We start from the raw sequence: 17,987 nt of genomic DNA, 5'->3' as shown, positions 1-17,987 counted from the left end.
ACAATATACAGGACGTGCCACAGTGCAAGTAAACTCAGTCTCCACAAGAGATCTTTGGGTGAACATAAGGGAAAACTAAAGAGTGAGCAATGTGTCACTGTATATTGTACATGAGGTACAGCAACAGTGGATCTGATAGGATTATTGAAGGGTTGGAGAGAAAAGGTGGCTGTTCTGTTTTTCAGAAGGATACTGGAAAGTTCACCATGTTCACACTTTGTGACGATAGCATTTACGAGAGCTTGTTTAAATAGGAAAACTGTTTGTGTAACTGTTGCATATAAATATTTTGTTGATTAACATTAAGTTATCCCTGCTCCCCACAGAAACCCACTAAAAGTTAAAATACATTGAAACCATTTTATAAACACCCAGCTTCTTCACTTGACTGCAACAATCTTTGTCTTTGATTGTCATCACAATTTTTCATCATAAAGTATTTCAGTATCTTAACATTTAAACATGGATTATCATTACAGTTTGAAGTGTAGAAAATCACAATATACTGATATACAGTTTATAATGTCAGTTTGGTAAGTTGAGGTTACAAACCTAATGCTGAAGTGTGAGATGCCACTTTTTCCCACCTTTTGAGATTACAAAAGAAAAAAGCTAAAGTATATATGATAGGTGTGCAGTTTTGTTTTAAACTGTCAACATCTTTGGAAAAGTAATGCTGACTTACAATTGATGTTTACTAATACTTTCAATGTTTATCGCAGGTATTTAATCAATAGATATTAAATATTGAAATTGTAAATGTAAGGATCTCGTATATCAAAAAAGATGATTGTGTTCTTTTGTACACAGAAAGGTATTGATAAAAAGATACCCAGAAGATGACACATCTTACCTACTTCCTGTTCTGTATGGATAGTGCTGCTGTTCAGTCTTTGTAGTTGTGTTCCATAACAACGTTGAGCAATTTGATCTGTTGTATGTAATCAATCTCCCAATCTACCAGAAAGTCGGGACTGTTTTTAACTTTAATCAGCTTCGTGTCTAATGATTTAAGGAAACAACGTGAAATGACGAGTTCTCTCACTCTCTTTGATCTGATGCTTCACCTGAAGCAGTCATTGAATTTTTATGTTCTAGAACCTCTTTTATGGCAGATTGTGCCATGTCACAGTGCATGGCACATCTACTTCAGAGCTCAAGAGAGCTGTTTAGTCACTATGTGTTTGGGAGAGTTTGCATATTCTGCCTGTGTTTGTTTAGGTTTCTTCTGCACTCTTCTCTGGTTTCCCGTATTTAGAAGATGTGCACACTATCATATTTATTTTCAGTCATACTTATTTATAAAACCACATTTAAAACAAAGTGCTGTACAAAGGAGCATTTAAATAAACACAGTACAATCATACAGAAGCAAATCAATAAAAAAAATCAATTTAAAACTATCTCCCACAATTAATTCTACACAGTGAAAGGCAGAAAAAAGCAAGTAGGTCTTAAGGTGATGAAGAGCTGATGTGGAGTGTTAGGTCATTCCAAAGTCTACGGACAACAACTGAAAAAAATCTGTATCCCCTGGACTGAGATCTTGGAACTACAAGGAGTAGTTGTCCAGATGACCTCAATGGTCTTGGTGCTGAGTAGAAATGAAGGAGGTTGCATGACCATGCAAGGCTATAAAAAACAAACAACAAAATTTTAAAATCAATGCAACATCCCACCGGTAGCCAGTGGAGACAGGCTAATTCAAGGGAGATATGATTCTTTTTACTAGACCCAATTAAAAATCTAGCTGCTGTGTTTTGAACCAGCTGAAGGTGTGAGAGAGCAGATTTGGGCAGTCCAACATATAAGGAATGACAATAGTCTGGCCGAGATATGATAAAGGCATAAACGACTGGTTCTATGTCCTTCTTTGAAAGAAAAGATTTTAGTTTTGAAATTTTCCACAGTTGGTAAAAACTGGCCTTTACTACCACAGAACTTTTGTTTTTATCAAAGCTTAGTGACAACTCAAAGAAATGCATAATTTCTGACAAAGAGCCTAAATGAGTGCTGATTTCAACTGCGGATGTGGTAGAACCAAAAATAATGACCTCTGTTTTCCTTTCATTTAACTGTAAGAATTTTTGTGCTATCCAATATTTAATATACATAAACCTTGTGGAACACCTTACATGAGAGGCGCTGGCTGAGAAAAGTTCCCATCTCTGTTAACAGATGAAGGCCCATTTCATCCTCAAGCCATTTTAATGGTCCACTGTGTCAAATGCTGCACTAAGATCTAGTAAAACTTAAGACTGCACAAAAAATTAAGTCCACGGTTAATAAGATATCATTTGTCACATTCAACGAAGCAGATTCAGTACTATGAAGTTTTTTTTTAAAGCTGATTGAAAAACATCACATAAACTGTTACTCTCCAGATATGAAATCAACAGCAAAGAAAGCACAATTTCTCAAAAATTGGGAGCTTAGAAATAGGCCTATAGTTTGAAAGAACTGTAGGATCAAGAGTGGGCTTCTTTAGCAGAGGCTAAGCAATTGCATGTTTAAAGTTGTCTGGCATTACACCAGATTTTACACTATTATTATTATTATTATTATTATTATTATTATTATTGTAAATAATGGCCAAAGCTATTGGACTAATGACTCTAAAGGTATCTGTAAGCAAGCATGAGGGTAAAATATTTAGCAGATAATTCAAAGGTTTCATGCGCAGGACTATATCAGTCAGCAGAGATGGAAACCGATTCAAAGGAAGTAAAAATGCTGTGCACTGACCTAAAAGTGGCTGGTATCGTCCCACAAAGACCTGGAAGAACAATTCTGGAATCGAATGGCTTGAATTTTATACACAAAAATATTGTGCACAAGCTCACAAAACTCGGGCAAATTCTCAGTGAAGCCACGGACAGGTGTTTGTGGTATAAAACAGCACCCTAAGTCTTATGGCAGCATTTTCTTGTACAGCCTCTTGGTAGGATTTCTAATGAGCTCTGAGAATTTCATATGAAACCTGAAGTTTATTCTTCTTCCACCTCCACTCTGCCTGCCTACATTCCTGTCTGAGAGCACAAGTAGCACCATTACGCCAGGGTTGAACACTAGCTTTAACCTTGGTTCTCCTTAACGTTAAGGGTGTGACCCAATCCAGAATATTCTTGCAGGTGAGATCTAGAATCTTAAACAGATCATGAGTACTGAACAATCAAAAATGGCTTCTAACACCAAGAGTAAATAAAGGTCAGAATATGTATCACAAAACCCCAGAGCTGTATCAGCATATATACTGTGCGAGTAGTGCTGTGGTTTAGTAAAGTTGATAAGTGGCACAAAAACTTTTAAAAAGCACTGCAACGTGATCAAAAATGGCAGCATCACAAATCTTCAGGGTATTAACAGAGAGGCCAAGTGTTAGAACTAAGTCCAACATATGACCTCCCTTATGTGTGGGATTTGAAAGCACCCAGGTTAAATTAAAAAAAGTCCACAAGACCTAGAAATTCTGTAACCAGGGGTTTTGTCAGACGAACATTAATGTTCAGGTCTCCTAGAATCAGCAGTCTATCAGCATGTGATACCATAAAAGATAAGAATTCTGAGAACTCCTGGATAAAATTCCTGTTATATCCAGGAGGTGTATAAACAAGTGCACACAGTATGTAATTAGTAGGTTCAATCTTAAACAACTGAGCCTCAAAACTGGAAAAATTGTCTACTGCCATAAGACTACATCTAAAACGATTATGGAAAATCGTAGCAATCTCAACACTCCAACTAGCAGTTCTAGGTGAGCTAAAAGAGTTACAATCAGGAGGAGAAAGTTTGTGGAGAGATACTGAATCACTAACACTTAACCAAGCTCACCTAGAACACTAAGCTTCATGACATTTGTTATTGATATAATGCAAGTTACTGCAGGTGCATGCATGTGTGTGCTCTGTACTTGTAACCGGTTACTCTTGGCTATGATCCGGCTATGTACATTTGTGTAGTGAAAAGAGGATTCAGAAAGTGGGTGAATGATTTTAACATAGTGAAAAACGTATTTCCTTCCACATTTTACTTTTTTCTTCTACCTTAGATTTTCATGTATTCATCTGAAACCCAGGCAAATGACTTGGCTTGTTCAGGGTACACAGTGGTTCACTAGTTGAAATACATCATTACTTCTTCACTAAGCTATACTGCCTTTTACTCATTTATCAAATGGCCTTATTGTGTATATATAATATTCCTGTCATGCTTTGCCAAGCATTAGCATTCTTGACTGGTTAAACAATGGATTAGGACATTGAGGACAGAGAAAGACAAAATTGCACACATGGTTGAAAAGTGAGAAGACTCATGGAAATACTTTATATGAAGCAATAAATTGGTGACCTGTTTAAATGCTACATTACATTTAACATCAGTGTCATATTTATAGCTCTGAAGAAAACAAATTAAAGCATTATACAACATCTAGGAGTGGCTTTTAGATTATTATAATAAATACTTTCCATCAGTGGTGTTCCAGGATTTTAAACTCAAGTCTAGTCATCATTTTTCATTTCCAAATATTGTTCTGCTCTTGGACTACAGTGTTTCAGTTAATTTTGAAGGTCTGTCATACAAATAAAAATTAGCACAAAAGTGACAGCAGTTCTTGCAAAACAGATGCAGCCTTTGGCTATAATTAGAAGATGGGTAAACCTGTGATCTCAGTTTTATTGCTGACTTGAATTAATTTTGTCTATCTTAGCAGGGAGTCATTTGTAGCTGCTGGTTTAAAAAATAAATGCAAGTGTTGTGTATGTGGAAGTAAATCAGTACTTCATGGCTTCCACCATCTGTGTGGGTGTCTGCTATCTGGCCTGTATTAAAGTAACAAACTGCTTTTAGGAAATGGAAAACTACTTAAGATATGAATTTATTGTTTTGCATCACTGAAAGCATTACATTTTGATCAAAAACTTGGCATAGACTGGACTGTGGCCTAAGTGGGGGGGTTAGACAATGTCTTCTCCCAGCATTTTACTATACAACATCTAAAGGCTCTCCTTTTGTCAATTATTACACTGTTTCTAGTAACAAAGAAAAGCTTATTTCAAGAGAAAAAGTTCTTATCTATCAGCTCGCGTAATAGGAAGACCCCAGAATACAACCACTAACAAGAAAGCAAAGCTTAGAATTAACATTATAGTACAATAAGGAATAGTTTAAAGTTGATTTATTGCTACAGTATGCAGCTCATCCATCATTTTTCACAACCTGCTTCTGCCAAAGACTATTTTGGCAGTAGCTGGCACAAAGTGAGGTTATAGTTTATTGCATTGTATGCACAAATATATGCATTTTGTAACAATGTAGACAAACTAACTATGCTTACTGCATGAAAATAAAATTAAGCTTCTAGAAAAAAGCTCATGTGGTTTATAGTATATATAAATAATCCTTACTGAAGGTTCATTGGCAAAGCCGGGACTCCTGTTGGATGGAGCAAACACTTATCTTAAAATGTGTGTGCTTTTGACCAGGAAATAAAGAGAAGGGCTTCACTTTTGAACTTCACTTTTAAAGATGTATGTCCTCTTATAACCTGACAGTGAGTACCAGATAACAGTTTATGGGAACTAAACCCTCGCCCTGCAGTACCATAACCTCAGGCGAGCCACTTTGCATAACAAATGCATTGTTTCTTGCTGGACTATTTTGAAAATTGCTCTGGCAAGTATTCTGTGACAATGCTGACACAGAAGGAAAATACATATGAAACAAATATGATTCTCATCAAGCATGTGACGGAGAGTTAGCTGATCATTTTGCTTTGGATTGTCTCCATTTCACTGGTGTGATAAATGTGTCCACTAGAACGGAGCAGTTGTGGACTTGCACTGTTGAGCCATGAAGAGGTAATAGTAGCTCTCTGCATTAACTTTTATAAGTGTTTCATATTCAAAAGCCATGCTGTGCCCTACCCATGTCATAAGTGGCTGAATAGCATTTAGATAAAATGACATCATAAGGTAGTACAGCAGGTAACACTACTGTTTCACAGCTCCTTGATCAAATTCTAGCATGGTTACTGCCTGTGGTGTCCAGAGTATTACAAAAGGGCAATCAAGAATGATAGTGATCAGCTGTACACTTAAAAGTTTAATTCAAGGTATAAGTTTCCTTTTAATTCTAATGCTAGTAAACAGTTTTGCTGTCTAATATCTTAAAGCCCTGTATTGCTCAGAAAATGGATGGGTGGCAATGGCATTCTAAAGGCATATTGTATCTACTGTGGTATTTGAACTCGCATTGCCATCTGGTGATTGTGAAAGGAACTACAATTTTATTCGGAGCCCTGAGATGCTACCCACCTTATGCACAACCGCTGATATTTTCAATCACTGCCATATATACAGAGTACAATGTACAAATATGCAGAATTTTTTATTTGACTGTTTGCCTAGAACACACCTTCATGTATCCTGTTATTTCCTGTTTGACACAACACAACTAAATATGCAAATTACACTGGTTTATTAAAATCATGTGGAGTTAAGGGTATGTACAAGAATATTTCAACTACTTTGTTGTATCTTAGTGTGTTTCTAATGACAATGAGAAACTAGAAGAACAATAAAGCATATTAATACTTCTATGGTGGAAAAGTTCTTCACTAGGCTTAAAGTATGGATTAAGTTTTTTTGAAGGTGGAGTTATAGTTCAGCCAGACAAAAGTCAGATCCATTTTTGATGGGTGCTGTGGAAATGGCTAGTTGCCTGTATTGTTGGCCAGGTAAAGTCATGCAGCCATCCCATTTTCTGAGTAATTTTGATTTTTCACAGCACGTCTGCAGAGAGTGTGACACTGTTTGTGCAAACACAAGTAGCTGCCAGTATACTTTGTAATGAGAATGCTAGCTTCAGAAAAAAATGCCAAGGTGTGTGACCCACCTTTTATCTTCCTTTTACTGAGTAAATAAATCAACACATGCTGGTGCATGGTCTGTCTCAATTTGCATTAGATCACAGTTCTCTCCAGAAGTGTCATCTTCCAAAACACAGCAATGCACATTTAATTTTACATAAACTGTTAACCTCACAGCCACCTGTTGCTCAGGAAAATAAAAACATTGGCCACAAACTGCCTAAACTAAAACTCTAATAAATCCACTTTAGAATCCCACGGCTTTTAGGTGAATATGTAAACTATATACACTGCATGATTTAAACACAGGACTCTGTAGCTGTGTGGTAGCAGTGTGAACCACTGCGCAGCAAGGTTTTTGAAGGACAGCACAAGACTGGCAAGCCATTGAAACAATGACATGTAAAACAGTGGTGCTCATTCTCCTGGAGTACATATGTACTGTTATGTGGTGTCATGTAAGATAATGTACTACTTTGGCATAGTTTCCTATGACAGTTCTTTTTGGGTTTTTGGCTGTGCACATCAGTTTAATCTCTGGCTAGGCAGGAACAATCCTAAATACTATTAAAATAAAAGTGTGCAAGTTGAAGCATGCAAAACAGCAATAACTGCTAATAGTGTATCATTTGTTGAAAGTTAGGTTCCAAGTTTTGTTAATCTTGTTAATTTCTAAATGGAAAAGCAGATCTTGTTTGTTACCGATCACACTATCTGTTTTACTTAAAAACTATCGAGCTAGCTATGCTTAATGATGCCTTACTTTTTTACGTTCACCCACTGCAGTCTAGCAGCACTTCTCTGAGATATTGCTAAATTATGTGCAGGCTGAATGTGCTTTGTTAGTTCCCCCCTGTCCTTGAGCCCTTTTTCCACAGTTTGAGTCACCACCACTTTTTTCAGCACTGGAAATTGCATTTTCCTATTCCTCTTCCTCCACCTCCACTTATCATCAGGTGAGGCTAAGATTCCTAGAAACTTGTCTTGTGTCACTGTGGCTACAATACAGACACTGCTACAATCTTCAAACTCCACTCATTTTGAAGAAGGATACAAGGTTAATGAGTCTTTAAAAAAGAAAATCAACCTAAAAATTCCTTGTTTTCCATGGGGCAGTTAACTTTGTAAGTTAGAATGTTAAAGGCCTGAATCACGAATTAAAGAGAAAGAAAGTATTCACTCACCTAACAGGTCTAAACGCTAAAATAGTATTTTTACAGGAGACCCACTTACTAAGCAAGGATCAGTTCCGGCTGCAAAAAGACTGGACTGGCCAAATGTTCCATTCTAGTTTTACGAAGAAAACTAGAGGTGTGGGAATTCTCATACATAGAACAGTCTCATTTGTAGCATCAAACGTAGTATTGGATCCTGAAGGGAGACGTGATGGTCATGGGTAACTTATCTAACTGTAAAATGATTTTGATAAATGCTTATGTACCCAATGTTGATGATAAGGAATACATGCAAAATGTATTCACATTCATTCCCAATGTGAACACTCACAAAATTAAAATGGCTGGGGACTTTAATTGTGTTTTAAATTCACTCTTAGATAGGTCTCCTGTCACAGGGGTGATGACATCTAACACTGCAAAGACAATTACAAAGTTTTTAACTGACCACAACTTATCAGACCCCTGGAGGTTTCTAAACCCAAACTCAAGAACATATTCCTTCTACTCACCAGTGCATCATTGCTACTCAAGAATTGATTATTTCTTTAAAGATGATAATTTCTTGCCTACGATTAAATCTGGCAAGTATGACGCTATTGTTATTTCTGACCATGCCCATCTGATCTTGGAGCTAAAATCATTATGCCCCACATACTCACCTCACAGATGGCATCTTAACCTGCATCTATTAGCAGACAAGAACTGTACAGAATTTATATCAAAACAATTCAGTTTCTTTCTAGAGACAAATACATCCTCAAAGGTCTCTGCAGAAATACTCTGGGAAAATCTAAAGGCCTTCCTAAGAGGACATGTTATTTCATATCTTTCCCAAAGAAATAAATTAGAAACCAAGAAGGTATCAGAGCTAACCAGCGGAATTATTAGAATAGATCAAGAACATGCCAGGTGTCCAAGTGAGGCTGTTCATAGGAAAAGGCAGGCTCTGCATTCAGAGCTCAACCTCTTAACAACTAAAGAAACTGAACAACTCATTTTTAAATCAAGACGTCATTACCATGAACATGGAGAGAAAGCTAATAAACTCTTAGCTCAACAAATCCACAAGCAAGAAGTTCGCAATGCAATCATAGCAATCACCAACACGAACTGAGATAAAATCATTGACCATAAAAATATAATGCACACATTTAGAAGATATTCTATAAATCCTTATATTCTACTGAGTTTACAATAGACAACACACAATCTAATGCATTACAGATACCACAAATACAGTTAGGTCCATAAATATTTGGACAGAGACTTTTATCTAATTTTGGTTCTGTACATTGCCACAGTGAAATTTAAATGAAACAACTCAGATGCAGTTGAAGTGCAGACTTTCAGCTTTAATTCAGTGGGTTGAACAAAAAGATTGCACAAAAATGAGAGGCAACTAAAGCATTTTTTTGAACACAATCCCTTTATTTCAGGGGCTCAAAAGTAATTGGACAAATTAAATAACTGGTAATAAAATGTTCATTTCTAATACTTGGTTGAAAACCCTTTGCTGGCAATGACAGCCTGAAGTCTTGAACTCATGGACATCACCAGATGCTGGGTTTCCTCCTTTTTAATGCTCTGCCAGGCCTTTACTGCAGCGGCTTTCAGTTGCTGTTTGTTTGTGGGCCTTTCTGTCCAAAGTTTAGTCTTCAACAAGTGAAATACATGCTCAATTGGGTTAAGATCAGGTGGCTGCATTTTGCTGGATTTGAGCAGACAGTATGTCTCTGAACACCTCAGAATTCATTCGGCTGCCTCTGTCCTGTGTCACATCATCAATAAAAACTAGTGTTCTAGTGCCACTGGCAGCCATGCACGCCTAAGCCATCACACTGCCTCCACCGTGTTTTACATATGATGTGGTATATTTTGGATAATGAGCTGTTCCACGCCTTCTCCATACTTTTTTCTTGCCATCATTCTGGTAGAGGTTGATCTTGGTTTCATCTGTCCAAAGAATGTTTTTCCAGAACTGTGCTGGCTTTTTTAGATGTTCTTTAGCAAATTCCAATCTAGCCTTTTTATTCTTGAGGCTTATGAGTGGTTTGCACCTTGCAGTGCACCCTCTGTATTTACTTTCATGCAGTCTTCTCTTTATGGCAGACTTGGATATTGATACGCCTACCCTCTGAAGAGTGTTATTCACTTGGTTGGCTGTTGTGAAGGGGTTTCTCTTCACCATGGAAATGATTCTGCGATCATCCAGCACTATTGTCTTCCGTGGACGTCTAGGTCTTTTTGCGTTGCTAAGTTCACCAGTGCTTGCTTTCTTTCTCAGGATGTGCCAAACTGTAGATTTTGCCACTTGTAATATTGTAGCAATTTCTCGGATGGGTTTTTTCTGTTTTCGCAGCTTAAGGATGGCTTCTTTCACCTGCATGGAGAGCTCCTTTGACCGCATGTTGTCTGTTCACAGCAAAATCTTCCACATGCAAGCACCACACCTCAAATCAACTCCAGGCCTTTTATCTGCTTAATTGATAATGCCATAACGACGGACTTGCTCACACCTGCCCATGAAATAGCCTTTGTCAATTGTCCAATTACTTTTGAGCCCCTAAAATGAAGGGATTGTGTTTAAAAAATGCTTTAGTTGCCTCACATTTTTATGCAATCTTTTTGTTCAACCCACTGAATTAAAGCTGAAAGTCTGCACTTCAACTACATCTGAGTTGTTTCATTTAAAATTCATTCTGGTAATGTACAGAACCAAAATTAGAAAAAAGTTGTCTCTGTCCAAATATTTATGGACAGAGTGCAGAAGAATTGGATAAACCTCTGGCGCTATCAGAATTACTAGATGCTATAAAGTCACTTCAAAGCGGGAAAGCAGTAGGCCCTGATGGCTACCCTGTTGAATTTTATAAGAAATTCTCTACTCAGCTAGCTCCCCTCTTATTAGCAACATTTACAGAAGCTAGAGACAATCAAATTCTACCTCAAACTTTTCGCCAAGCATTAATCACCGTCTTTCCTAAACAAAATAAGGACTTATTACAATGTGCATCATACAGACCAATTTCACTTCTGAATAATGATGTTAAGATACTCTCCAAAGTCCTAGCTAGAAAGATGGAGAAAGTGCTGCCTTTGGTAATATCACAAGAGCAAACTGGATTTATTAAAGGCAACACTTAGCTTCCAATCTTCAACATCTGTTTAATATAATATAGTAACCTGCAAAGTCAAACACCCCAGAGATGATAATAATGGATGCAGAAAAAGCATTTGGTATGATTGAATGGTACTACGTTTTCACTACATTAGAGAAATTTGGGTTTGGCCCGAACATTTGTGCATTGATCAAACTACTGTATACCAATCCAAAAGCAGAAAATTTCTCTATATGTAGATGATATGGTTTTGTATACATCAGACCCACAAAATACTATGTCTGCAGTCTTAACAGCAATTACAGAATTTCAAAAGATCTCTGGTCTCGGAATTAATTTGAATAAAAGTGTGCTCTTTCCAGTGAATTGACAAGCATACAATATTAGATTGGACTCCTTCCCTTTTATCATTGCAGATCAGTTTAAATACCTAGGGGTAAATATCACAAGTAAACATAAAGTTCTTTATCAACAAAATTTCGCCATCTGCATGTAAAAAATCAAGCAAGACTTGCATAAATGGTCAACCCTTCATCTCACTCTAGCTGGAAGAATTAACATTGTTAAGATGAATATCCTTCCTAAGCTTCTCTTTTTATTTCAAAACATTCCAATATACATCAATAAATAATTTTTTAAGCAATTAGATTAAACCAAAGCCTAATTTATTTGGAACTTAAAACATCCAGGTATCCAGAGAGGGACCCTACAAAGACCTAAGGGCAGAAGGTGGCATGGCTCTACCCAACTTTCAGTTTTATTACTGGGCAGCAAACATACAAGCTATTAAAACCTGGACACAAATAGATTAACATACACAGGCTTGGTGCACAATAGAAATAAAATCCTGTAGTACTACTTTATATTCCCTGCTTTGTGCTCCAATAAATGCAAGTTATCGGCAATATACTAATAACCCAATTGTGCTTCACTCACTCAGAATATGGAACCAATATAGAAAGCACTTTAACATGGAGAATCTTTTATCTGTGGAACCTCTGCATGTGAACCACCTTTTTCAACCCTCGCAAACATATGTAGTTTTTAAGATCTGGAAAACATTTGGGATTAAATTGCTTAGAGATCTTTATATAAATATCTTTGCATCTTTTAACAATTACATTCCAAATTTAATTTTCCAGCAACACATTTCTTTCACTATCATCAAATTAGAAACTTCGTTAAACAGAACCTGCCCGATTTTCCCCATCTCCCACCTTCCTCTATGCTGGAAAAAATATTGCTCAGGTTTGAGGACTCGGACAGCATTTCTGCAATATATAAAATTATTTTACAGTCCCTCCCTTTCAATGATCCAAGAGGACAATGAGAAAAGGATCTCTCACTCAACATATCAGAAAATGGAGTGAAAGGTAGCAATGCAGAGAATTCATTTGAGCTCCGTATGCGCAAAGCATACAATTATTCAACTAAAAATTCGAGCACATCTGTCTCACTTAAAATTGTGTAAAATGTTTCGAGGGCAAGATCCAACCTGCGAACGCTGCAATCAAGTTCCAGCCTCACTGGGTCACATGTTTTGGGCCTGCACCAAATTAACATCATTCTGGACAAAAAGTTTTAAGTGCCTTTCAGACAGGCTTTGTGTCACAATACCTCCTGACCCATTAAGAGTTGTGTTTGGTGTTCTTTCAGATAGGCTTAAAGTGGAGAAGGACAAACAAACTGTGATTGCCTTCACTGCACAATTGGCACGCAGACTTATTTTGCTAATTTTGAATTCTAGCTCTCCTCTTTTAAGTCAGTGGGTAACTGATGTTTTATATTATTTGAAATTGGAAAAAAATCTAATTCTCAGTTAGAGGATCTGTGCAGAACTTTTTCAAAACTTGGCAGGTTCTAATCAATAACACTTTAGAATAAGCTCTTAAACCACTGAGGAAGTAGGTGCTCTTCCCCTTTTTTTTCTTCTCCATTTATCTTTATCCGCTTATTAAACTCATCAATTTATTTATTTTTACAAGCTTTAAGTTTTATTCCGTTGGCCATGCTCTCCTTCTCAAGGGTGGGGGTTGATTTGTTTTCAATCCTATTTCTTGTAAAAACTGACCTGTTTGTATGGAATAATTACAATAAAATCAATACAATTAAAAAAAAAAAGTTTCCATTCTCAGTTTGTATCTGTAGTTATGTAGGCTACTCTGAGGGCCAGCTGTACCATGTTGACTTTACGCAATTCTGTAATACACATTGCATTGTAATACTAATCAACTGTCACTGCAGCCTGTGCTATCAAGATGTTAAGGAATAGTAAACTGCCCATCACAAAGCTTTTTGTACTGTGATTGTTAACAAATCTAAATTACATACTGTAAAGCTATCTGTACTGCAATTATTTAAAATCCACAATCTTTCATTTGTTCTGTTGAATTAATGCACTTATATACTGTATAGTTTCAATCATGAAAGATATTATATAATACAGTAGTATTTTCCAATTTTGTAACAAACTCCTGCAGACTGCCTCACAATAGAAAGCATGTACTGACCATGGCGTTTTTATTATCAATTCTTTAATGTATCTAAGGATTTTAAAAAAGTTCAGTACATTCTTTTAATGCACATTTTGCCTCTTGTTGACTTTTCTGAGGTGTTCCCTTTTCCCCACTCCCACCATTAGAGGTAAATATCCTTTTTTTCTGCTTTTCCTGCCCATGAGATAAGGGCTCTTTCTCAAAAAAACTGTTGGCCCTTAAATCTAATATTTCTTTGCTAAAATAAACAAAGTTTCTTTCTGAATTCTTTATCTTGGCACACTCTAGCCATCGTTGTGTTTCTGTCAGATGGGAAACCGTATTTGAAAACAAAGATTCTAGTTTTCTGCCAAGCAGGTTCACCCTAAATATCTGATGATATATTGTGTATAATTTAATCCCCTGAATGTAAAGGGGAAAAAATAGAATGTGTACCTTTTTATTGTTGTTTTTTTTTATTAATGCATACTTTTATCAGTGATTTTTAGATTTGGTTAATATAAATTTTTGTGAATAGCCAGGATGATCAGACCTTCTTGTGTCACTTTCATAAACAAGCAGTTTCAAGATATACAGTATAAACAATTTTAATAAAAATAGACTGGGCATCTTCATGTCTTTTCACCCAACGTTTCTAATAAATACTGGAGGATTTGAAGCCTATCAAGTGTTAAGCAATTCTTTCAGCTTGAAAACTGTGCCCTACGGATTTTCTGTGTATATTTCCTAAAGTGTACCATATAAAAAAAAAAAAGTGATAAATTTACCTTTAATCACCTTCTCCATGTTCTTGTTAAAGAAAAGAATTTAAAGTAACAACTGGCAACCACCATACTTCGGTCATGATGATCAGTCCTTTATGCCTGTCAGAGTGTCTGTATACTATTAAGTGAACCACATATCTATCAACCTGGGACAGTTTATTAATGGAACAAATTGGAAAAATACAAGGTATATTTACTATTTAAAATGTGTGTGAAATAGCCTGTCATATTCTTCCTTCACAGGTAGTGGGAAATTCATGCAATACAACTGTCTCTTCCTGCAAAGCAACTAGCTTTGTCTTTGAAATAACTGCTGTTCATTTCACGTATTATAAATAGCTCTGGGGTGACTTCACTTTCTCATGCTTGACTTTGTCTCTGTTTGATTTCAGCTGGCTCACTGGCACTCAGATGAATCACACAAAACCAGGGAAGGTGAGGTTCTCGTTCTCTCTCTCTCTCTCTCTCTCTCTCTTTCTCTCTGATGTAGAAAAAGTCTTTTTTTCTCTCATCTGAGAAAATAGCAGCAGGACCAGCACCATTTGCCTGAATTATATAAAATTTAATGACTGATATCATAGTAAAAAAAAAAATACTGTTTTTAGTTTGGAGAAAAAATATTCATTGAAGGCATCATATATACAAAACAAAGCATACATTTAAGAATGTTTTAGGCAGATATGATATATTAGTGGCACAGTAAGGCAAATATTTTATGAAAAACCTCCATTTGTCTTTTTAATAGTTTTTACATCTGCCTGCTTTATTTAGAACAGAAGCATTTGTTTTGCCAGGCACTTGATTAACTTTTCCTATAGGTTTCTAATCATTTGTTGCAAACTTTATTTCATAATAACTATATACTGAGAGATAAACAACATTATGCTGACCTCAGACCACAATGCAGGTAATGTTGACTGGGCCTCCATGGATCTATGCTCTTTCATTAGGATCCATCAATTTAAAAAGTTTAACCCGACCCAAACAGTGATGGTACAGTTTTATAGGTTTGGCATTGAAAGCATCTTCACTTTCTTCATAACAGTCACGTATGACAATGCAACTGCAACAATCAAAACATATACTGCTGCATGCTATTCAGACAGCAGAACAGATTATAGGACAGAAACTGCACTCCAATGAGGTTCTCTATAGATCAAGGGTCAGGAAACACGCTGAGAATATAATCAAGCACTACTCTCACCCAGGCAACCATCTCTTTCAGTTATAACCATCAAGGAAACGTTACCAGGCACTATAGGCAAGAATTACTAGACACAAATATTTTTTTTCATACTGCAGTCACTTTGGTTAAACACAGTTTGATTAATCTCTTCTCCTGATTTCTAAACTCCCCCATCAAATCTGAATTATGTTTATTTTGTGTTTTATTTTATAAAGACTTACTTGATATTACTGGGTAGGACTGCAACACTACATTATTATAGTGTTTTATATATTTGTGTTTTGTGCAATACATCTTTCACTACTACTCTATATGACATTGTGGTGGTATCTTGTATATTGTGTTATTTAATTGTATTTACCCTGTAACATCAAGAGAAATTCCTAGCAGGTATGTTGCCTGGCAATTAATAAAATTGGAGTCACAGAACATACCTTACCCTCACACCTCAAACCCATCATTTGCACAGAAACAAAGGTGTTATCCATTATTGAAGGCATTTACTGAATTATTTATTGAATTGGTAGTAGTCTTATATGTAACAAGAGACACTTAGTAGTGCCATTCAGGCCTACCTCGAACCAATGCCATGATCCCTTCCTGCTCTAAAGTAAGTGGTTATGCTTCTTTCCCATGTACTACTCACTTCCCAAATGCTAATTACATCTCTTTAACTCCTCACCTGTGTCATTTGTCAGTTCTTGGAGGATAGTTTGGACAGAGTTACACTGTCATCTGCTGTATGCTCTTAGAACACTCAGCCACTCAGGCTAGTTAATTCAACTTAAGTAGCTTTAAAAATAGGGAAATATGGAGTGAGACTGCAAGTGTGTTAGCATGAGTTTCACTTTTGATGCCCTATGTCCTACATTTGATAACAGCAGTTTTGAGCTTTGAGTGACAGAATGGCTAGAGCTGGGGAACTCTAACACTTGATTTGAGAATTCACTCCCACCAAGTAATTTTCATTTGTGCAATTCAATAAACAAAACCGAAATCCACAAGGAATCATTCTAAACTACCTGTAATGCACAGTATATGCCAATTTTCATTTTATTACCCAAGGTCTTAGTGACAGAATAATTTTGTCTTCACATATGAGAAATGGCACACCTTCTTGTGAATAGCGCACAGGGTGCTGTCAGTCTATACAGCATTATCATGCACATTGGGGAGAGTGCCCCTAGAATAAGCAAACTGAATCAGCAGTCCCAGTTGAATCAATTACTTTATTAGATAACTAAATTAAGTACACAAAATCAAAAATACAACTACCAAACAGCAGCAGAGGCAGTCATGCATGCTCTGACACACATAGATACAAAGTGCTGTCCTCTTCCATGTGTCAGCAGCCTTGCACCGTTTACCTAGTTGTGGATTTGCGGAGACAGAATAGGGGCAGAGATGGCATCTCAGGAAACCTTGTTTGGTCAAAAGTCTCTGTGGGAAATGCACCTATTATTTTCCTTTGGAAACAAACATGATTTTTCCTATCCACTGTCCACCCCTGCTCAGATACACATTAACCTTTAGGTTTTAAGGTTAAATAGCTGAAATACCTTAGCAGTCTCACAAATATGTGCAGGCACTACCAGTACTAACTTAACTCTGTCAAATGCTCAGGGCAAAGTTTTCATAGTTGAATATGTACTTCTATCAATTTTTTAGTTACTGCTAAGTATTATAACTCCTGTTTTTTAGTGGCTTACATGATAAGACAAATTAGACTTGTTATAGCCTGGGTTCTGTCATATAGAAAATAGAAACATTTGTTGTGTTTCAGGGTCCATTACCACAGCATCCCAGTGCAGGAGACTAAATTAGAACTTTAGATACAGAGGGGGGCATTGACCTCATGCAGACATTCCTAGTCTATTTAAAGGTATCATTATTTGAATTGTGGTGGTGATGCAGGTAAGCAGTACATAAAAGGGGCCATAAAATACAGTAACATAGCCACTCTGTCCTCATCCCATAAGAATTGTGTTCTCACACAATTTTTCGCCCTGTGTTCTAAGTAGAATTTTTCCTGACATCTTCATTGTAGCTGTTTTTCCATCTTTATTCCTCTTTCACTGCTTTGTTTTACCCAAGGAACTGTATGGCTAACTTTCCTATGGATCTCTGCATTGCTGTTTTCTTTTTCTCTCTGAAGTGTTGAAATGGATGGATGCCTATAAGCGTACCTTCTGCCAGCCTCGGGAGGTTCTTGTTGATGTCTCTACAGAGTTCCCAAATGAAGTGGAGTACCTATTTCTTCCAGCTTGTGTTCCTCTCCATCGGTGTGGGGGATGCTGTTCAGATGAAGCAATGGAGTGTGTACCCCTGCAGTCCCACTCCCTCCTTGTAGAGGTGAAACTCATATGTTACTTGACAA

The 17,987-nt window shown here is 36.7% G+C and overlaps 1 protein-coding gene across 1 annotated transcript in view; it reads left to right on the top strand.

The window, feature by feature from the left end:
- LOC120533789 (vascular endothelial growth factor A-like) overlaps positions 1-17,987 on the top strand; it is a 79,603-nt gene that overhangs the window by 48,453 nt on the left and 13,163 nt on the right. Inside the window, exons 2-3 of the mRNA XM_039760744.1 lie at positions 14,817-14,859; positions 17,766-17,962. Of these exons, the coding sequence (XP_039616678.1) occupies positions 14,817-14,859; positions 17,766-17,962 (240 nt within the window). The remainder of the gene's footprint in view (positions 1-14,816; positions 14,860-17,765; positions 17,963-17,987) is intronic.

Source organism: Polypterus senegalus, chromosome 8, assembly GCF_016835505.1.
Source record: "Polypterus senegalus isolate Bchr_013 chromosome 8, ASM1683550v1, whole genome shotgun sequence".
Classification (NCBI taxonomy): Eukaryota; Metazoa; Chordata; class Cladistia; order Polypteriformes; family Polypteridae; genus Polypterus; species Polypterus senegalus.
Note: the sequence above shows the minus strand (reverse complement) of the source record. Positions and strands in the feature narration are given on the sequence as shown.